The sequence below is a fragment of the Balaenoptera acutorostrata genome, chromosome 15 (assembly GCF_949987535.1).
Source record: "Balaenoptera acutorostrata chromosome 15, mBalAcu1.1, whole genome shotgun sequence".
In the NCBI taxonomy this organism is placed as follows: domain Eukaryota; kingdom Metazoa; phylum Chordata; class Mammalia; order Artiodactyla; family Balaenopteridae; genus Balaenoptera; species Balaenoptera acutorostrata.
This window is the reverse complement of record NC_080078.1, coordinates 67,213,368-67,236,179: the sequence shown is the minus strand read 5'-3', so window position 1 is coordinate 67,236,179 and position 22,812 is coordinate 67,213,368. Positions and strand designations below refer to the sequence as shown.

The window sequence follows — 22,812 nt, the reverse complement described above, 5'->3', positions numbered from 1 at the left end:
GCCCAAGTGCCTGGGTGGCCTGTGTGGTCCTGCCTTTCTCAGCCTCACCTCACCCCTGCTTCACCCAAGTTCTGAGTGCTCCATGCACCCCAAGCCTCTATCCCTGCATTCTTCCCACTGCTGGGGCCTTTGTACTGTAGTTCCCTCCCGCCTCCCTTGGTTTCCTCCTCCACCTTCATGTGTTCAGCTCCAGGCCAGGCTCCTGTGTTAGACACGTAGGGGCTTCCTATAGGCTCCTTTGGGGCATTTACCTCTACAGTAATTAGATTATTAATGGGATAATTACAGGTTTCACTCCAGCCCCTCCCCCTGTGTGCTCTGCATGAGGGCAGGGTTCTTACCAGGGTGGGACTTAACCCCTTCCTTTCACACAAGTGTAAGAGGCTCAGAGAGGTTAAAGGGCTTGCCAAAGGTCACACAGCCTACAAGTGGCAAGAGGCAGAAGGACTGGGGTCTCGTGATGGTCTTTGCTCAGAGATTTGGCTGTAGCCCAGAAGCCCTTTGGGGGATGTTTTAAACACATCCAGATCCAAAAGCTGCCTTCCTTCCTGTCAACAGAGAAAGGACAGGAGGGACACTGTCAGGTGTCCCCGCTGTGAGTGCCCCCCAGAGGCATCAGGGACTGCGGAGGTCTCCCTGCTCTGGCGCGTGAGGCCTGGAATGGGGCAGTGACAAGCCAGGCCTGGCCTTGGTGGGCAGTGGTCTCTGGGCATCTCCTCCCTGCCCACCCCCTCCACGCACGCACACACACACACAGCTCCCCACCAGAGAGAGTGTCTGTGGTCTCATGCACAGAGCTGTGCCACATCTGGGAGGCTCACTCCAGATTGCCTTTGGAGGCTTCATCTTCCTGAGCCTCTGTTTGCTTATCTGTAAAATGGGCATAAAGTAATAGCACTTTCCTCAAAGGGACTGTCATTGAGATAACAGACATCCATTCAGAGCTCAGCCCGGTGTCTGGCACATGGTAAATCCTTGTAAATGTTAGCTATTATGATTCTCACTATTGTCCCATTATAGAGACTGTCTAGTCTAGTTTACTAGAGCTCAAATTGGAGTCAAATCCTGGCTGTGCCATTGAACTGTGACTTTGAGTTGACCTTTCTGACCTCAGTTCCTCACCAGTCAGTGGGGTGGCTGGGGATACAGTGAGATAGTGTGTGCTACCTGGCACGTGCCTGGCACGGAGGGAGTGCTCAGCGAGCTCAGTGCCTGTTACTGTTTATTGCTGTCTGAGAGGTAAGTTCAGGACCTGTCTTCCCTCATGACCCTGTGGGTCACTGGGACCAGGCAGCCTCCATGCCAGTGGGAGGGGACATTGTGTAGCATGGCTGTGCCTGTCTGGGATCCTGGCCCTCCTCTTCCAGGACCTTTCACCCTGACTCCCCTAAAACTAGAGCCGAGCCTCCAGGCAAGGAGGCTAAGCTGGGAGGCGGGAGCCCAGAGTCCCTCCCTGCTTGACTCTGTTCAGTCTGGGGGACTATGGGGTTGTCCCCAGTCCCTCTCTAGGCTCAGTGTCCCTGCTTATGAAGGGATGGAGTCTCTGGGTTCCCCTCCGCCTGCTGCTACTCCCACAGTCTTGGCTTTTGAGCTGGGAGGGAAGTGGAGCTCTGCAGAGCCTTCTGCCCTCCTTGGGGTCCAAGTGTGAGGATCTCATCTGGAGCCTTGACAGACCCTGGAGGACAGGCAGAAGGGACAGCAGATGGCTGTCCTGGCCTCTCGGGGGGCTGGCATGCCGCCCTTGTGGCCACTGCTGGCCCAAACTGCAGGTCAGCCCTTCCGGGCTAGGGTGAGTGGCCCGGGCCAGAGCCAGGGTGGCAGATGGGCAGGCAGCCTGGGCTTTGGCCTGAGGGAGGGACCGTGGGGGGCAGGGTGGTGTGGGAGAAGGCGGGCCAGGCAGAGGCTCCCGCAGAGTGAAGGTTCTGGGTCCCTTAGCTCAGCAGTCATTCTTCCTGGGTCTGTTGCCCATTGATGGGCTGGGTCCCTAGAACCTGGGCAGGAGGTGATAAATTTGGGTAAGGTTTGAAATTGGGCAGGGACGCAGTTGGGCTGGGACCTGTGATACGCTCCTTGAAAGAAACACAGGGTTGAGATGGACACAATGGGCTTAGAAGGGTCTGGAAGGCTTCTCTGAGGAGGTGACATTTAATTGGAGGCTTCAAGTAGGACGGGGAGCCGGTAGTGGGAGATGCAGGGGAGGGGAATCCAGGCAGAGGCTTAGAGGTAGGACAGGCAAGGTGTCTTCTGGATGCTGGGAGAAGACCCGAGTGGCTAGAGTGTAGCCAACAAGAGGAGGAATGGGGAGACATGAAGATGGACAGGTAGGCAGGATCAGGCTTCTGTTTTGCTTTCAGGTCCGGTGATTTACATACCATAAAATGAGTTTTGACAAATGCACACAGCTCTGTTAACCACCACCACAATCAAGACAGAACCATTGACCCCCAAAATTCCCCCGTGTCCCTTTGTAGTCAGTTCCTCCCTCCTCCCTCAGCCCCTTGCAACCACTGATCTGTTTTCTGTCCCTATAGTCTTGCCTGTTCCAGAGTGTCATGGAAATGGCTTAATACAGTACGTAGCCAACGGAGTCTGACTTCTTTCACTTAGTATAATGCATTTGGGCTCCAACCACGTGGTTGTGGGTATTGGCATTTCCTTCCTTTTTATTTCTGAGTAGTATTCCATCATATGGATGTACCACTGTTTAGCCATTCACCAGTTGAGGGACATTTAGGTTGTTTCCAGATTTTGGCGATCATTGGAGGGTTTTAAACAGAAGAGTAGCAGTTTACAAAAAATCACTCCATGTACTAAGCGAAGAACAGATTAGTGGGGAGCAGACTGACCATCATGGGGACTAAATCCAGTGATTTGGTGATGAATCTGGCCCACCATAGTTACTCACTAATTGTTCATACAAAACGGCTGTGCTCTGAGGTAGCCAGGGAGGCTTCTTGGTGGAGGTGGCATTTGTGGTGGAGCAGTGAGGAGGTGGGAGACAGATGCAGAATGGAAGGAGGCCCAGGCAGTGCAGAGTCCCTGTCAGAGCTGGGTGGGCTGAGACCCCGGCTCCCTGCTCCCGACCCAACCTTAGTATCCCAGGGTTTCTAGAATGTGTTGTGCAGGGCCCAGATCAGAGTTCCCTGGGGACACTGGATGAACAGGCCCCTCCCAGGGTCCACCCTAGCCCTGTGGGGGCTGATTCTCTTGAGTGGGAGTTGGCCAGGGGACCTCTGCACTGGAACAGTCTCTTCCTTGGTGGCTGGTAAAAGGCTGCCTCCTTGTGCCTTCAGGAGCCTCCTGTCCCCCTGGTTCCTTCCCTGTCCCCTGTGGGCCAGCTGGGAGCTGTTGCTGAGGCTCACCCACCCATTGCTGCTTGCTGTGTTTCTGCAGAGGGGCTTCGTGTTTGGTCACTTTCACCTCCAGCCCCATGGGTCGGGAGACCGTCTCACCATCTACTTTTTCCAGACCAGTTGCATCAGACCCAGGCATCTGGAGTCAATGCGAGTGTTCCAGTAGCCCCACATCTCACCCCCACTTCTGTCCTCATTGTGCAGAGATTAATCATCTTACATTCCTGTAGGTTTCCTGCAGAAAGCATTCTTTCCTGGAACATTTATTTTGCTTTGGCCGCACCGATCGGCTTGCAGGAGCTTAGTTCCCCCACCTGGGATCGAACCCGGGTCCACAGCAGTGGAAGCACCGAGTCCTAACCACTGGACCGCCAGGGAATTCCCTGGAACATTTTATTTATTAATTAATTTATTTAAAATTTATTTTTATTTATTTATTTTGGCTGCGTTAGGTCTTTGTTGCCGCATGCGGGCTTTCCTCTAGCTGTGGCGAGCGGGGGCTACTCTTTGTTGCGGTGCGCGGGCTTCTCATTGCGGGGGCTTCTCTTGTTGCGGAGCATGGGCTCCAGGTGTGCGGGCTTCAGTAGTTGTGGCTCTGGGGCTCAGTAGTTGTGGCTCACGGGCTCTAGAGCGCAGGCTCAGTGGTTGTGGCGCACGGGTTTAGTTGCCCCGTGGCATGTGGGATCTTCCCAGACCAGGGATCGAACCCGTGTCCCCTGCATTGGCAGGCGGATTCTTAACCACTGCGCCACCAGGGAAGTCCCTCCTGGAACATTTTAAATGTGGCGTGAAAGCAGAGCTCTGCTTCTCCAGCTTTATGCCCTGATGGTGGAGAGCGAGAGTCTGGGGTGGCGACCCAGACCCCACAGATGAGGCGGCTCCAGGGGGAACACAGACTCCATCTTATTTTGTGCTGAGAGTAATTCTCAGAATGATGTTTTTAAATGTTTAAAACAAAATATAAAGGAAAGCAAGCATATTGAAATATAGTTATCAAAGTATATTTTTTAAATTATGATATAGTAATATGTGTGTTTATTAACTCATAAGATCTGGAAACAGGTCTGTTAACTACTGTAATTTCAAAGTACTGATGAGTGTATACAATATTTTGATGTTTCTGCAACAACTGTTATGGGATATGAAAATATCTGTGGTTTCTTTTGGTGCCAAAGCTGTAAGTACTGCTGATACAACCGTGGCTTGTCCAGAATAGAAGGAAATGTTAATTTTTAGTTAGCATTAGTGAAAGTAAAGACGTGATTTTTTTTTTCCCCTTCCCATCCAAGTTCATGGACTCCCTGCGTTCTGGTGCAGATGAAAGAGCCTGAAGTCTGCAGCCCGAGACCCGCTTGGAGGTGTCTCTGTGTGACCCTGGACACAGCCCACCTCCCCTGTGCTCCTCTGCCGCTCTTTGCCTCTAGAACAGAGGTGGTGATTCCTGTCCTGCCTGTCCGTGGGGCTTCTGTGAGGACCCATGAGATGATTCACATGGAATGTCTTTGTAAACTGTGAAGCCCCGTGCTGCCATGCAATGCCATGCTATTATTAGCGGTAGTGTGAGCTCATGTTTGGCCCTCCGGCTCAGTGTGGACCAAAAGACTCTTCCTGGCCAATTCCCTCAGGATTCCTGGGAACCAATCCGTTTCGGGGAGCGGGTCTGCCCCTGAGAGGCTGATTCCTGCAGGCTGACCTCATGGGTCATTAGGGGATGTGAGGGAGGATGGACAGAGGTGTACTTGTGGGCAGGGAGTGGGTGGGTGAGCTGAGGTTCGAGAGACCCTGCCCATCCTCCTGAGGTGGCATGGGGGTCCGAGGCCAGCCCTGGAGCACCCTAGGCTCTCCCTGACTCTTTGTAGCTGACCTGGGGCTGGGATCAGGAGGGCCTGCCCTCTTTGGGCTGTGAGAGAGGCTGGGCAGGGCAGAAGCCATACTCCTTTCATTCATTCATCTACCCACCCATAGACAGTGATGGGTGCCTGCTCCGTCCCATGTCCTGTCCAGGGCTGTGCTGGGGACCAGACACGAGTCAGACCCAGCACCTGCCCTCCCCGCCAGCTATTGGGAAGATAGACTTGAAGACGAGCAAATGCGACCTAAAGTTGTTAGCACAAGAAGAATGGAGTTCAGAGCGTGGGGTTTGAATCAGATTGAGGGAGGAGGGAATACTCTGGAAGGATGAGAAAGTTAACAGTTAGCCTGGCAAAGGCTCTCAAGCAGAGGGAATAGCCCAAGCAACCCTGGGAGTAGAACACACAGTTAAGATGCACTGGCCCAGGGTTACAGGGCTTGTTTGGATTCCAACTCCACTGCTCCTTTGCTTGAGCAGCTCTGGGAAACTTCTGAGCCTCAGTTTCCTCATCTGCAAAGTGGGAACATTTTCCCTACCTACCTCACAGAACTGGTAAGGGTCAAACTATTGTGCACGTACTGTGCTTGGACTGGGCCTGGTAATTAGTGAGCTTCCCGATAGGTGGTGGCTATTTCTTGGTCGTGGTGTACCTGGACATGGAGGGCAGAGGCAAGACAGAAGTGGGGAGGAGACCCGGGGTGGGTGGGGGGGCGGTGGGAGAGGGGTGTGCTCAGATTCCAGGGTAAGAAGCTTGGACCTAACGCAGAGACCAGTGGGAACTAGTGGAGGAGATAGAAAGCGATCTGTTTTTTTTTTTCCAAGTTTTTTCCAATAAACAGGTATTACCTCTATAATCAGAGCAAAATAAACATTCTCTGTAAAGGGAAAGGCTGACTACCCCGGCAGCAGCGTGGGTGCCGGATCCTGTCCCCCGTCCTCCCCGCTTCACTCCCTGTTCTCAGTCCAGGTTAAATAATCAGGTTAAGCTTCGAGGGGAGGAGAGGTTACCTTGAAGGAGCGGCCGGAGGGGATGGGTTTGGAGGCCTGGCAGGCTGTGCCTGATCTGAGCACCTTTGCTCAGCTTCTTTAGTCCGGACTTTCTGACTGGGGGGGTGGGGGGGTGGGGCGGGGGGCGGTTTGAGAATCGGGGGCCCCTGGGCTCTGAGGTGGGTACTGCTGGGCAGTGTGGCCTCTTCCTGTCTGCAGTGGGGGATGAAGTCTGGGTTTCCCCACCGACGTTGGGGGGGTCTCCAACAACCTTGTTGTATAGCCACTGGGCTGGCTTAGTTCAGTGGTGTTGGCCCCCTCTCTCCGCATTTCCCCGCGGCTGGGGTGAGAGGCTCAGTGGACACTGAAATGTCTTTTTTTTTTTTTTTTTAAGGAGGAAACTTTTTTTTTAATTAATTTATTTTTTAAAAATTTTTGGCTGCGTTTGGTCTTTGTTGCTGAGCATGGGCTTTTCTCTAGTTGCGGTGAGCGAGGGCTACTCTGTTGCCATGCGTGGGCTTCTCATTGCAGTGGCTTCTCTTGTTGTGGAGCACAGGCTCTAGGCGCATGGGCTTCAGTAGTTGTGGCACACGGGCTCAGTAGTTGTGGCTCGCAGGCTCTAGAGCGCAGGCTTAGTAGCTGTGGCGCACGGGCTTAGCTGCTCTGCGGCATGTAGGATCTTCCTGGACCAGGGCTCGAACCCATGTTCCCTGCATTGGCAGGCAGATTCTTAGCCATTGCGCCACCAGGGAAGCCGCACTGAGCTGTCTTTGAAGGGAAGCCTGAGCTCCCCACCCCCCACCCGCCGGCGATTCCCTGCCAGCTCCCTCGGTTGGATCAGACAGTCCCTGGATGAAGTCCCGGGAGACTGGGAGGCTCGGTGAGGTCCAAGAACCTCTGGAGGGAAACAGAGTCCTACCCTCGGCCCCCTCCCCATGTCCCAGCAGCCCCTTTCCCAGCCCCCACCTCAGACCCCGAAAGCTCAGCTTCTGCTGCACACATCCCAGCAGACCCAGCCGTGCGGGCCACAATTCAGCCTTTGTGGACTCACCCTCTCACGTGGATGGTGCCAGGAGGGGCTGACCACATTCTGCCTGCAGCTGGGACAAGCCCCCGGGGGGCCTGGGCCCCCCTTGGCCACCACGGAGAGACGGAGCTGGCATGAATGCAACATCCTGCATCTTCAGAAATGGACTGTGGTGAAGGGCAGGCCTGGAGAGACAGCTGCTCATGTGAGAAAGGTCATTCATTCATTCACTTCTTCAATAGATGCTTATTGAGACCCTGCTCTGTGCCAGGCTCTGGGCTGAGGACTTGTGTGCTGAGACACGTGACTCTTGCGCATTTAAGGAAAGAGACTGGAAGGAAGGGACTTCCCTGGTGGCACAGTGGTTAAGAATCCACCTGCCAATGCAAGGGACACGGGTTCGAGCCCTGGTCCGGGAAGATCCCACACACTGTGGAACAACTAAGCCCGTGCGCCACAACTACTGAGACTGAGCTCTAGAGCCTGTGAGCCACAACTACCGAAGGCCGTGCAACTAGAGAAAGCCTGCGCGCAGCAATGAAGACCCAATGCAGCCAAAAAAGGCCTGCCCTTCACCATTAAAAAAAAAAAAAAAAGACTGGAAGGAAACACCCTGCATTAGAGTCACTCGGGGGCCCCCATTTCCAGGGTTTCTGATTCAGTAGTTCTCAGTCAGGGCATGAGGATTTCTGACAAGTTACCCCCCCAGTGTTGCTAATGCTGCTGGTCCAGGGACCACACTTTGAGAACCACTGTGATTCAAGACCAGGTGGAGGAATGATGAGTGGTTTATGTTTTCTGTTTTCAAAACTGTCTTCATGATCGTCATTTACTTTTTTTAATAATTTTTTTTATGATTAACATTTTTTAAAATTTATTTATTTATTTATTTTTGGCTGCGTTGGGTCTTTGTTGCTGCATGCAGGCTTTCTCTAGTTGCAGCAAGCGGGGGCTACTCTTCGTTGCGGTGCACGGGCTTCACATTGCGGTGGCTTCTCTTGTTGCGGAGAACGGGCTCCAGGCGTGCGGGCTTCAGTAGTTGTGGCATGTGGGCTCAGTAGCTGTGGCTCACGGGCTCTAGAGTGCAGGCTCAGTAGCTGTGGTGCACGGGCTTAGTTGCTCCGCGGCATGTGAGATCTTCCCGGACTAGGGCTCTAACCCATGCCCCTTGCATTGGAGGCAGATTCTTTTTCTTTTCTTTTTCTTTTTTTTTAATTTAGCAGTGTGGATTTTTTTTTTCTTCTAATAATTATTTATTTATTTATTTATGGCTGTGTTGGGTCTTCGTTTCTGTGCGAGGGCTTTCTCCAGTTGCGGCAAGTGGGGGCCACTCTTCATCGCGGTGCGCGGGCCTCTCACTATTGCGGCCTCTCTTGTTGCGGAGCACAGGCTCCAGACGCGCAGGCTCAGTAGTTGTGGCTCACGGGCCTAGTTGCTCCGCGGCATGTGGGATCCTCCCAGACCAGGGCTCGAACCCGTGTCCCCTGCACTGGCAGGCAGATTCTCAACCACTGCACCACCAGGGAAGCCCCGGAGGCAGATTCTTAACCACTGCGCCACCAGGGAAGTCCCGTCATTTACTTTTATAAACAGAAAAGTCAGTTTTTTAAAAAAAATATTTATTTATTTGGCTGCATTGGGTCTTAGTTGCGGCACGCGGGATCCTCGTTGCAGCATGCGGAATCTTTTTTTTGTTGCTCATGCGGGCTCTTCGTTGCGGCACGTGGGCTTCTCTCTAGTTGTGGCACTCAGGCTCTAGAGTGCGCGGCCTCAGTAGTTGCGGTGTGCGGGCTCTCTAATTGTGGCACGTGGTCTTAATTGCCCCGTGGCATGTGAGATCTTAGTTCCCCAACCAGGGATCGAACCCGCATCCCCTGCATTGGAAGGCGGCTTCTTAACCACTGGACCACCAGGGAAGTCCCGAAAAAATCAGTTGTTTAAAAGTTAGAAAAGTAAGTGGTCCCCCAAAATGACTCCAGTGCCCTGGGTGTGGTCCTGTGTTGTGGGATGTCACCTCCCATGATTTAAATGTCATACATCTTTTAATGTAGCCCAGCATCATTAGCTTGTGCATCCCCTGCACTTCCCTTTGGCTCACCCTGCACTTTGGGTCCACTCCGACCCCCAAGTCCTCCCTGTCAACATGTTCTGTAAATACTATGGTGAGGATTTGAACACAGGCCCATCTGGAGGCTGGTTTAGCTTGGATTTAGCCAACTGGCCCACACTTCCTGAGTGCTGTTTCCTTTATGCTTCCTTAATCTTGCCAGCTGAAATGAGTGTGGACCCCTCACTTCCTCATTTCTTTAACTGGTGTGATCATTGACTGTCCCACTTCCTCCTTCTCCACTTTTAGTTCTGTCTGCTTGACATGGGGGGGAGGTTGAGTCTGTGTATATATTGGGGTAGAGGTGAGGGTCCTGATGAGGTGACCATTCCTCTGCAGCTTGATGCAGGCAGAATCATTCACTTTGTGGGGTGCTGCTGAACCCACCCCCCCAACCAGGAGCGAGGCTGTGGTGCCAGGTGGGAATGGGACAGTATCTGTTGGGGTTGAGAGAAGCAGATACCCTGTCGCCCCCTCTGTCTTCCTTTCCTGTGTTCAGAACCATTTGAGAAAGAGTCCCAGGAGTAGCTGGGTACAGATGGATATAAAAACCTCCATGAACTTTCATACTAAGAACCAGCCTGAAGGTGCCACTTCCTAACCCTGAATTAAACCAACACATCCAGTCTCAGGGGCGCTGGGAACCCCAGGCCATTCCGCCCTAGGGAGCCACCCATTTTCTTTGGGGAAAGGGAGGCTCAGAGGGCTGGTGAACCCAGCTCTCCAGATTGCGGTCCCTCTCCAGGGCCTGCACAGTGGTTTGTTTGTTTGTTTGCTTCTTGGACCCACCCCGCTTTCCCATCAGCACCATTTCTAGGTGCTTTCTGTGACTCCTCTGGGATGCCTTTGGCAGGTCATTCATCTCCTGTGACTCGGTTTCTCTTTTTAGTGTACAATCTTATTTAATCCGTTCAGTCACACTAAGGGCAGATATTATTATTTCCATTTGTGACTCAGCTTTCACATCTGCTGTTAGACATAGTAATCATCCATTTCTTCTCCTGGGTCTCCCTGCTCATCCCCCTACACTTTGTGTCTAATGATTGTTTCACGTTGGTATGTCTTTTTGTGATTGTTTACCTAACAAGACATGCCTTCATGCACTCAGTATTTGTTGGGAGCCTGCAGGATGCTGGGCCCTGTGCTGGGTGTGGGGCATACAGCGGGGAGTGAGGTAGACGTGGGGAAGCCCCCCAGGCACTCACGGTCTCTCTGGGAGACAAACTCTTAAATGAAGAATTGCTGATATACCCATGATGACAAAGGGGAAGTGAAGGACATCTGGGAGTTGATGACTGAGGTGGTCAGGAGCTGCCCTGAGGAAGTGAGGTCATCCCCCTCAACCCCCTCCACTTAAAACCCAGACTCAGATTCTTTACTCAACCCTTCAAGGCCCTGGATGGCTGACCCCTGTCAGTTTCCCCAGCCTCACCTTACCCCTGTAGCTACGCTGGCTGCCTTGCTGTATCTTGACACACTGAGCTCTTCCCTGCCTCTGGGCCTTTGCACACACTGCTCCCTGCCTCTCTCTCTGCATGGCTGTTCCTTCTTGCCTCAGCTCAAATGTCCCTTTAGAGGCCGCCTCCCCGACCTTGTCCTCTAACATAACACCCTCCCCCATTACTCTTTCATATTACCCAGGTGTTTTGGTTCTGGTTTTATGATTTTTTGTCTTCACGGCTCTTAACAGTATCTGAGGGGTTTTTTTTATCTTTCCGTTTACTCTGTGTCTTGCCAATGAGACTTGGGGCTCCATGCAGACAATACAGAAAGGGCCACGTTTGTCTTGGTCACCACTCTCCTTCCCCACCCCCTGTGCCTGCACAGAGCCTGGTACACAGTTGGTGCTCATAAATGCTTGTTGAATGAGCCTCTTCTGCTTCCCTAGTGTATTACTTTCCTATTGCTGCTATAAGTTACTGCGAATTTGACTTAAAACAATCCCAGATTATTGTCTTATAATTCTGGAGGTCAGAAGTCTGAAAGCCAAGGTGTTGTCAGGGCTCCATCCCAGTAAAGGCTCTGGGGAGAATCCATTCCCTTTCCTGCTTCTAGAGGCTGCCTGTATTCCCTGGTTCATGGCCCTTTCTCCATCTTCAACATACATCACCCCAACCTCTGCCACATCGCCTTCTCCCACTCTGAGCCCCTTGCCTCCCTCTTATACGGATGCTTGTAATTACACTGGGCCCACCCAGATAATCCAGCAAAATTTCCCAATCTCAAGATCCTTAATCACATTTGCAAAATCCCTTTGCCATGTAAGGTAACATATTCACAGATTCTGGGAATTAGGACGTGGGCATCTTGGGGGGCCATTACGCAGTCTGCCACACCCAGAACCCCCGAGGTGTGCCTAGGGCAGCATCGAGTGTGCCCTGCACTCAAGTACCCTGGCCACTGCCATAGGGCCCAGCGACCTGACCTCTCCTTCCCTCTGCAGGACGAGATTGAGGAGCTGCGGGCAGAGATGCTGGAGATGCGGGACGTCTATATGGAGGAGGATGTGTATCAGCTGCAGGAGCTGCGGCAGCAGCTGGACCAGGCCAGCAAGACCTGTCGCATCCTGCAGTACCGGCTGCGCAAGGCTGAGCGCCGCAGCCTCCGCGCTGCCCAGACTGGCCAGGTGGACGGCGAGCTCATCCGTGGCCTGGAGCAGGACGTCAAGGTAAGCCCAGGGCCCTCCCAACCCTCACAGGTGCCCTTGCTGGGGGGTAGGACCATGAGCCTGAGTGCCCAGGTCAGCTCACTCCTCATGTGTCCTTGGGCAAGTTCCATCATCTCTTTGGGCCTCAACATCCTCATCTGTAAAATGGGGATCCCTAGGAACTGATAGGCCATCTACCACGGTTGTCCCAAAGTGGTATCATAAGATGATACCTACGAACAGCAGCTGCTGTGTGAGTATGAGCCACACACCTGGTGCTGGGCTCCAAGTTATCCGTGCATAGTTCCATGGAGGTTTCTTCCTTGCGCTGATGGAGAGTAGTGAAGGTCTGGAGTTGAATAAGGCTGATTTAAATCTTGGCTTCAATATGCCCTAATTTTATGATTTTGAGCAAGTCACCTAAGTTTCAGTTTCCTCATCTGTAAAACACGTGTAACGGCAGCCCCTGCCTCACAGGGTTCTATGAGGATCAAATGACATCAGGTAGGTAAGAGGTCACTGTAGGCACTCGAAAAGGTTAGCTAATAATTATTATTATTATTCTCATTTTTCGGATAAGGAAAGTGAGTCTCAGAGAAAGGAAGTACCTGTCCAAGGTCAAGTGACCCTCCGTGTAGCTGGCAGGGCTCAGACTCATCAGCCTCCCATGCTTGCTGCCTGACCTTGCTGCTCTTGGCCTCAGAGAGCAGGAAAGGGACGGCCTGGAGGCTGGCAGATGGGGCTTCCAGAAGAGAAGTCTGCCCTGCCTGTCTGTATGAGCCCTGGTCTGGGGGCTGAGAACTCCAGGGGCCGGCCCAGCACCCTGCTCTCAGAATTCAGCCCAGTGTTATCCAGGGACGTAGGAGCTGGGGGTAGGGGCGTCTGGCACAGCCTGGACGCCTGTGGAGTCTTCCTGCAGGGGTGACCTCTGAGGTGAGGCCTGAGGTGGAAGAAGGGATGTTGAAGGAAGAGGGCCCCTGTAAGGGGAGGTGAAGAGTGAGCAACAGACCCACACCGGCCTTTGCGTCTCCCATTTTCTTGCATATGCCGTGGGCACAGTGGGATTGTAGGTCTGCTGTACAAGTGAGGAAACAGCTCAGAAAGGTTATATCTCCACCAAGGCCAAAGTGCACCTGTACCTGAGAAGGCAGCTCTCGGGATAAATTGTTATACAAATATTCAAATTCCAGGTACCAGATTGAGAGGGTGTGGGGTGAGGGAGAGCCCTGGAAGCTTAGAGGAATCTGAGTTTGGGTCCAGGTAGCTGGGGCTTTGGGGCGAAGACACCGAAAAGTCAGCCTTAGATGAGGAAGGGGTGGAGGAAGGCTGGAGCTGGGAGCAGACTGGCTGGCTTGCCTCTGTGGGAGGAGCTGAGAGCAGCTGGTGTGTGTGTGTAGAATGGGGAGGGGGGGGAGGCCCTCTGGAGTCTGGGCGGAGGGGAGCGGCCCCTTCTGTTGGGATTTGAACTAGCCAATCAGCAAGTGGCTTGGCCCCTTCCCTCCCTCCTCTCCCTGCGCCTGCAGCTGGAGCGCTGAGCTCATCCGCACTGGCCTGGGCTGGACAGCTTTGGCCGCCTCTCTGTGTCCCAGGTGCTGGGGATGTTCTGGGGCATTTTTTGGAGGCTTTCAGAGTGCTGACTTCCCTGGCATCGCCTGGGAAGGCTTGAGAGACCCAAGTGTGGAGGGAACTGGATGTTGCCTGGGAGGGTATCCCCGGGGGCCCTCTGACTTGCTCTGCCAGCAAGAGTAGACTGGCGTGAGGCCACCTCTTGGAGTCTCAGTTTCCCCTTCTGTTAAAAGGAGGGCTTAGAGCAGCTGAATCTTCAGGGCTTTTGCAGCCCCAGTGGTTTAAGCAAGCAGGTAGATTACTGGTGAGGGTGCCATGAAAGAAACCTCAGGCCTTGGCCCTCCCTCTCCCTCACCCCCACCCCCAGGCTCTCTCACTCTCTGCTGGTTCTCACAGCTGGCAGGACCCACAGAAGCTCAGCAGGAACATTGTTCAGCATGAGGAGGGCAGGGGTGGAGGGGGCGGAGACCTGCTCTACCACTTGCTTGCTGTGTGGCTTTGGGAAAGCTCCTTGACAGCCCTGAGCCTCAGTTTTCCCATGTGGAAAATGGAGATGCAACAAGTCTCTACCTGTAGAGACTTTTGTGAGGATGAAATGAAATAGCTCAAGTAAAGAGCGTGCTGAGCACAAAGTCTGGCTCGGGATGCTCCCTCAGCAAGTGAGCACATGTTGCCTGGGGTGTTACTGTTCAGGAGAAGAACTTAAAAGGCACTAGTGGGACAAATGGCTGGACCAGGGTGGAGAAGGAGGCCAGAATCTCTGCCTCCCTGGGTAGATAAGTATAGCCTGGAGGTTTGTTCACCATGGAGATTCCCAGGCCCCACCCTCAGGGCTTGGGATCCTGTAGGAGAGCGTCAGGTCCTGGGAATCAGGGATGAATTCCCACCTGAAGGGACTCTTGTGGGAGGCCCGAGGACACACCAGTAAAACAATTCTTAGAAACAGATGTTGCTGGAGAAAAAGTTCTGGCTTTGGGTTTAATCCCTGGGTGACCTGAGCAGGTTACTTTCTCTCTTTGATCCTCAGTTTCCTCATCTGTACAATGGGGGTGACATTCCCACCCTCCCGGGATTCCTGGGAGGATTTAGCCACACAGAACCCAGATGCTGCCTAGACAGGGGGTGCTCCTTAGTGAGGGTTCCTATCCCACACCCTGGGGATTCAGAGTGACAGAGACCCCTTAAAGCCTTAGGCCCAGGAGCTGAGGGGCCGATGAGCGAGGTGTCTGTGGGCTGGAGGCTGCTGGTTGCATTTGGCAGGAGCCAGGCCCCAGCGCTGTAACAGTGACCTCATGGCTGAGAGCATTTGTTTGTGCTTTGGGGATTTGCCCTGGTTTCCAGAAGCTGCAGCTGCTTCACCTCCTGTAGTATCTCAGCCCCCCAACCTTGGGGATAGTTGGAAGGATCATGAGAGGATCAAATGAGACAAGCAGGTGGGGCCCCGTGAGCCCCTGACACAGTGAGCCCACTGTTGCGCTTATTTTTAATACTCCTATTATTGATATTAATATAATGTGTCTTCAAGCTTCAGGCCAACAGTGGCTCAGATTGAGAGCAAGACTCCAGAGTTGACCCACCTGCTTTCAGATCTTGGTTCTGTAGCCTCCTAGCTGTGTGGCCTTGGGCAAATGACCTTTTCTTTCTGAGCCTCAGAGTGGGGATGATATTCAAAGCACATTCCCAGGGGATGAAAGGCATGTGGTGGGTGCTCAGGGAGCAACAGCTGATTCTGCCTGACTACCTGTGAGAGCCAGGGGGCCCAGGACCACTGAGGCTCAGAGAGAGAAAGGGAGAGACCCAGGCAACCAGGCTCCTGCCCCCCAGGCAGGCATGCTCTTTGCTCCTGTGGGCCTCCGTCAGGGGCACAGGGCTCTGTGGGGATCTGAGATTAAGGGCTCTTTTGTCCACACTGGAATTCTGTAAGCTGCCTGGGGCTAGGCCTTCTTAACAAAGCACTCCTGGGGGTAGAGAGCAGATAGAGAAGGGGGTTCCATGGAGAATGGGGAAGAAGGCAAATGGGGACTCAAGGAAGGGATGAAATCCATAGAGTCACTTATGAACCCAAGAGGATCCAGGAATCCACATGAATCATGACTTCTTGGTGGGGAGTGGGTCACCTGCCCAGGTCAAGGCCATGGTGGGGATGGAGTGAACCCCAGGTGGAGAGGAGCTGGCCCAGGTGGGAGCATAGTTGGGAGAGGAGCCCCCAGTCCAACCAACAGCTGATCCCCCATCCCAGTCAAGGACACAGCCCTCTCTGGACATTTGGGGGTGTGGGCAGTTGGGGGGAGCATCCCCAGCCAAGCTAGGGCATGTGCAGCTCCCCATGTTTCAGTCATTCACTCCTTCATTTCCCTCCCTTTTTGCTTGCTGGGGTCTTGGATTCGTTTGTTCATCCAACAAGCATTTATTAGGCACTTAGTGTGTGCCAGACCCTGCGCTGCTACCGGGACACAGAGATATGAAGGAGCCCCGGCATGGCCTGGGGCCTGGACCTCTGTGCTCCACCACTCCTGCCCCCAGGGGCTAAGCAGATGAATGAATGAATAAATGAATGAATGAATGGAGTATTGATCAGGACAGGGACTCACTGGGTAACCTAATAGCCTAAAACTTGGGACCTGGGGCTGAACACCCGGACACTAAACTCTAAGAGTGAGGTTGTGGGGTATTGGGCCAACCTGGATAAAGTCAGTGCACAGAGGTGAAGCAGTAATCTTGACAATGCATTAAAAATCATTATACTTTTGAGCACCTGCTATGTTCCAGCCACCAGCCCAAGCACTATGTCTTTTTTTTTTTTTGAATTTTTGAATTTTATTTTATTTATTTTTTTTACAGCAGGTTCTTATTAGTTATCTATTTTACACATATTAGTGTATACATGTCAATCCCAGTCTCCCAATTCATCCCACCACCACCCCACCCACCGCCGCTTTCCCCCCTCGGTGTCCATACGTTTGTTCTCTACATCTGTGTCTCTATTTCTGCCCTGCAAACCGGTTCATCTGTGCCATTTTTCTAGGTTCCACATATATGCATTAATATACGATATTTGTTTTTCTCTTTCTGACTTACTTCACTCTGTATGACAGTCTCTAGATCCATCCATGTCTCTACAAATGACCCAATTTCATTCCTTTTTATGGCTGAGTAATATTCCATTGTAATATATGTACCACATCTTCTTTATCCATTCGTCTGTCAATGGGTGTTTAGGTTGCTTCCATGACCTCGCTACTGTAAATAGTGCTGCAGTGAACATTGGGGTGCCTGTGTCTTTTTGAATTATGGTTTTCTCTGGGTATATGCCCAGGAGTGGGATTCCAAGCACTATGTCTTTTATTCCTCACAGCAGGCCTCGTGACTAGGCTATATCAACCCCCTTTTACTGATGACCAAACCGAGACTTCAAATGGTTAAGTAACCTGTCCTGGGTCACACACCCAGTGAGGGCTGGAATCAGGCTTGAATCTAGTTTTCCCACCTGCAAAGTCCTCGTTCTGCTAGTGAGGGATTGCTCCCCCCACTTTGTGGATGAGGAAGGTTTGGTGGCCTAGAGAGACTGTGGGAGGAGCCTCGTGGGCCAGCTTCCAGCTGTCCTAGGAGATCTTCAGGGGGCTGAGAGAGGCAGTGGGCAACGGAGGGAGGAGGGGGAGGCAGGGCTCGATTTCCTTTCTGGCCGTTGTTTTTCCTGGCCTGCCTTGCACACTGCCAAGGGGTCCGTGCCGAGTTGGGCCTGGGCCCAGGCAGAAGGCAGAGCCAGGGAGGGCCCTCTTCCCTTCCGGCAGGGAGGAGGTGCCATGGCCATTTCCGAGACTGGCAGGCACGAGGCACTGGGCTGTCTGCCCCACACATACCTCTTGCTGGCAAAGCCCTCATACCCCTTGTGGGCTGGCCCTTCAGCCAAAGCCCCTGAGCTCCCTCCAGCTTGGCCCACACTAGCTCTCTTTGACTCTGAGCAAGTCATTTGCCCTCTGAGCCTCAGTTTCCTTGCCAGTAAAATGGGGGCAGAGTTGGGGTGAAGAGGAATGAATCTGGCACATAGCAGGTATTCAACAAATGCTAGTACTTAGTCCACTTGGGGATGGAGGCTAGTTGTGATTTACCAGCTCAGAAGGGCCTTCCTCATCCCCAGAGAAGAGACCCCCTTTCCTACCTTTCACCCCAGCCAGCAGGGGACAGGACAGAGGGGTCCTCAAGGAAACGGGGTGCTGTTGCAGCAGAGTCCTGGAACCGGGATTGGAGTTTGCAGCTCCATTAGCTCCTTCTGTAGGGATGACTTGGACATCTGCCCAGCCTTTGTCACTGGGGGTATGTTCTGTATCCCAGACAACTGGAAATAGGCCTCAGGGTCTGTGTCACATTGTGACCCTCCGCAAGTCATGCCCCCTCTGGGCTCAGCGCCTCCCAGCAGCAACCACCACTTACCCAGTGCGCACTGTGCAGGCGCTCAGCCAAGCCTTTGTGCAATCGCTGATTCAGTCCTCCTGTCAGCCCATGAGGTTGGTGCTGTTATTATTGCACCCATTTTGTAGTTAAGGAGACTGAGACCCAGAGTAGGGAAATAATTTGCCCAGGAACGTATGCTGGTCACTGGCAGAGATGGGGTTCAAGTGGCTCTGGGGATGCCCATCTTGCTCTGGGTTTCCCCTCTCTTTAAACTGAGCTTCTTGGGGGGTAGTGGTGGTGGGATGAACTGGGAGATAGGGACTGACATATATACACTAATTTGTATAAAGTAGATAACTAATAAGAACCTGCTGTATAAAAATAAATAAATAAAATTAAATTTAAAAAAAATAAATAAAATGAGCTTCTGGTCCTGTCATAAGCTCTGGTGAGGACTGGGCAAGAGGGTAGACAGGAGAGGCTTTTGGAAGCATTAAAAGGCCCAGATAAAAGTAAAGGCATTGCTAAGAACAGGCACTGCCTCTATAGCTTTCTGGGAGCTGAACTATGATGTGGACATAGGAAACACAGGGTGCCTGGGTTTGGGTTTTGGTTCTACCACTTCCTGGCTGTGCGACCCTTGGTGAGTTACTTGACCTCTCTGTGCCTCAGTTTCTTCTTCTCTAAGTGGGGGTGATGAGAGTACCTGCCTACACTGGGGTTGCTCTGTGGTAGAGGTGGGATGGCCTGCTCATGCCCTGCTCATCACCCACCTTTGCTCAGGTCTCTAAGGACATCTCCGTGCGGCTGCATAAAGAGCTCGAGGCGGTGGAGAAGAAACGGGCGAGGCTGGAGGAGGAGAATGAGGAGCTTCGGCAGCGGCTCATTGAGACCGAGCTGGCCAAGCAGGTGCTGCAGACGGAGCTGGAGCGGCCGAGAGAGGTGAGGGCCCCGTCCACCCCGGCAGGGCCAGGCCTGGGCCGGGCAGGCATGTGCCAACCCCATCCAGCCAGTGTCTCTGAACCTCTGTCTCTGCACAGTTATGCCTCCCTGGCAGAGCTGTCTATTCATTCACTGCTCCAGCACACGCTCCCTGAGCACCTCCTGTGTTCACTGTGTGCTGGTTACTAAGGACACAGGGGTGCATGAGAGACACCTGGTTCCTGTCCTCGAGGAGCCCACAGGCTAACGAAGGAGACAGTCAGCCATCAAAGGACCACAGCTGGGAGAGGATTGCCTGAGAAAACATGCAACAGTGCTGAGCAAGGGACCCAGCCCTCTGTGCCTCAGTTTCCTCATCTATAAAATGGGATAGTAATACTTCGAGTCATTGGAAGGACTAAGTGGTATAGATTTTGTGGACATGCTTTAGGGACTGCCCGGCACTGCCACTCGGTATAAAGTCACTGCCGGGTCTGGGCCTCTGGCTGGTGTTGCAACACATTTCCAGCACACAGATGCTTCTTGAGTGTGACCCCAGGCACCAGCCTCTCTGTCTTTGATCATGAGAGTCCCGCCACCTGGCATCCCATTCTTCCTTCTGCTGTGTGTTAGGTGTACAGCATGTTAAGCACCATGCTAGACACTTCCCATGATTTTCAGAAAGGCCCGATGAGGTTGTGATTGTACCAGTTTTATGGATGAAAACACAGCCCTGAGGGAGGGAGCGATGTCCTCCAGGTCACGTAGGGCCCAGTGGGCTGTACAGATTGGAAACCATCAGCCCAGGTGATGCCTAAGGGCTGGAATCCTCCAGAATCCAGGGGTCTGTGTCCCAGGCGGCCCGGGTGCCTTCTGCCCCCAGAGGCACAGCTGGGCCTCAGCTGTCTGGCTGCTCATGAGGCATGCTACGATCGAACGTTGTTCTGGGGCACAGTTGTCACCTTCCCAAGGGCAGGCGTGCCAGCATTCCAGGACAGACACCACGGCCCTGAGGCCATAACAATCCTTCTGCTGCCCTCCCCGCTGGGTGTGCTGGTGTGACGTGCCAAAGGCTTCTCGGTGTGGAGGTGGGAGGTGTTTGCTACTCAGGGCTGCCCAGGGCTGCGTGGGAGGCCCCCTCCCTCAGGCAGCCTCCTGCCCTCCATGGCCTGGCCGATAACAGGGGACCATCTTCACACATCTCATTGCTGCCACCCTTGAGAGTGAAAAGGAGAGACAGTTTCAGAAGGTGCCTCGGATGTCAGCCTGTTCCCATTGTAAAGGAGAGGGAACAGAGGTCCGAGAGGGCGAGCCTGCCTGAGTTCACCCAGCCTTTCCTTGGCTGAGATGGGGCTGAGACCCTGAAGCCACCTCCCCTAAGTTTCAGTTTCTTCATCTGTGACATCAGGATAATAACAGTACCCAGTTTATGAGGTTGTTCATGATCATTCATAAGATTGGGTAACCATAGAACCCTGTGAAGAAGTTAAAAAGAATAAGGTAGTATAGCGGTTCCTGAGAAAATTAAACAGAATTACCAAATAAGCCAATTCCACTTCTGGGTATATACCAAAATTGAAAGCAGGGACACGAACAGATATTTGTACCCTCATGTTCATAGCAGCATTATTCACAGTAGCCAGAAGGTGTAAGCAACCCAAATGTCCATCGATGAACAAAAATGTAGTATATACTTACAATGTATGTATAATCTTAAGAGGGAATGTGATTCTGAAACAGGCTACAACGTGGGTGAACCTCGAGGACACTGTGCTCAGTAAAATAAGCCAGACACAACAGGACGAGTATTATATGATTCCACTCAGCTGAGATACAGAGAGTAGTCAAATTCATAGAGACAGAAAGTAGGTTAGAGGTTACCAGAGCCTGGAGGGAGGAGGGTATAGGGAGATATTGTTTAATAGGTACAGCATTTCAGTTTGAGATGATGACAAAGTTCTGGAGGTGAATAGTGATGATGCCACTGGATTATACACTTGAAAATGGCTAAAAATAGCAGATCTTATGTATATTTTACTGCCATAAAAAAGAAAAAAATGGTTAAAATAGTAAATTTTATATTAGGTGTACTATCCCACGATTTAAGAAAAAAGGCAGATACATATGTACTGATGTGGAAAGATCTCTAAGGTACATTTTTAAGCAGGAAGAGAAAGCTATAGAACCATACATATTGTGCAATCCCACTAATTATTTTGGAAAGCCATACAGAACGAACTGATTTTGAAGCATGTGTCTATATGTGCAAATGAATAGCCTGGAGGAAAGTCTGGAGGAAAACCCACTGAACTGAGGCATTAGAAATGGTGGGAGTATGGTAGGCAATGGCTTTTGCTTTTTATTCTATGATTGCTGTATTTAGGGGTTTTTGGGGGGGGCGTGGTTATTATAAGTGAAATTTTAAATAAAGTCAAGCATGTAAAGAGCCCTTTGTGGTGCCTGGCACCCAGTTGGTGCTCAGGAAACACTGGTTCGCTTCCTCTTGAAGGCGATGTCAGTGAGGCTGGCCTAGCCCTCCCTGATGTGGCCCTCGGTGTCTTAGGACCTGCGGAAGGAGGTGTGGCGCTGTGTTTATTTGCTGATTGCCCTCTCTCCTCCCTCTCCTTCCTGATACGGTTTCTATGGAGACGAGGGTCCCTTAGCAATTCTTCTGCCAGAGTTGTTCCAGTCCCATCATCGAGATCTGCCTTTGCCATCCTGACAGGTTGCTGTGGCGATGCTGTCACCCGGCTGGGAACAGGAGCCCCTGGCCTGAGCTGATGTGGTTGCTATGGAGATGGCTCTTTGCTAGAGAGGAGGGAGGGTGGCCTGCCCCAGCTGTGTTCTGCAGTGGCACCGTTGCCAGCTGGGCTGCAGCTCAAAAATCGTAACACGAGCCACCGCCACCCCCAATCCAGTATCATTCCCCGTCTTTGCATTTTAGGCAGAAAGCCAATATCAGTGTTGATGGGATTTATTATAACATAGCTGCTGTGTCTGAGTGCTTGCTCTGTACCAGGCACTGCACTAAGCATTTCGTGTGTGTCTTCACGTTGTGTAGCCAGCAGCCTCCCAAGGTACATAGTGATTTTTGTCCCCATTTTATTTTATTTTGTTTATTTATTTTTCTGGCTGCGCCACACAGCTTGCGGGACCAGGGATTGAACCCAGGCCCTCGGCAGTGAAAGCGTGGACTTGCTGTATATAGATGGAACAGGGGAAAGACAAGGATGGGATCCTAACCCAGGACTCTCCATCTCCCAAAGCCACACTAACTCTTACGGCGATGCCCGTGCCCTCCTTGCCCCATCCAGGGGCCTTCCTAGAACCCGGCTGTGTTTCGGAACCTCTGAAGAGGCCACTCACTCCAACGAGTACTTCCTTCTCTGGCCCAGGCTTCTTGGCCTGATTCCCACTCTCATGGGGTAGGAAGGGCACTCACCATAGCATCAGTTCACCTGGGTTCAAATCTCAGTTCTGCTGGCGGCGTCATCTGATGCAGCCTAGCCGTGGCCTGTGTGCTGCAGGGCAAACTCGAACTTGGAGTCACACGGGCCTGAGTTTGAATCCTGGCTTTGCCACTTATTTGCAAATAACTGTAGCATTGGGCAAATCATGTTACTACTCCAGTGTTCAGTTTGTTCATTTATAAAATGGGAATATGGGGACTTCCCTGGTGGTCTGTGGGTAAGACTCCACGCTCCCAATGCAGGGGGCCCCAGGTTTGATCCCTGGTCGGGGAACTGGATCCCGCACGCATACCGCGACTAAGAGTCCGCATGCTGCAACTAAAGATCCCGCGTGCCGCAACTAAGACCCGGCACAGCCAAGATAAATAAATAATAAATTTTTTAAAAATGGGAACGTGAATCCCTAGATCTCAAAGGTGTTTGTGAGAATTAATCAAGACAAGCAGGTAAAATGCTTAGTGGAGAATAAGAGCTCGGTAAATACTGATTA

The 22,812-nt window shown here is 52.3% G+C and overlaps 1 protein-coding gene across 4 annotated transcripts in view; it reads left to right on the top strand.

Moving 5' to 3' along the window:
- Nucleotides 1-22,812, top strand: part of SOGA1 (suppressor of glucose, autophagy associated 1) — a 72,155-nt gene that overhangs the window by 9,440 nt on the left and 39,903 nt on the right. For all 4 annotated transcript variants that reach the window (XM_057528437.1, XM_007193165.3, XM_007193166.2 and 1 more), the window contains exons 2-3: nucleotides 11,770-11,994; nucleotides 18,715-18,873. In XM_057528437.1, the coding sequence (XP_057384420.1) occupies nucleotides 11,770-11,994; nucleotides 18,715-18,873 (384 nt within the window). The remainder of the gene's footprint in view (nucleotides 1-11,769; nucleotides 11,995-18,714; nucleotides 18,874-22,812) is intronic.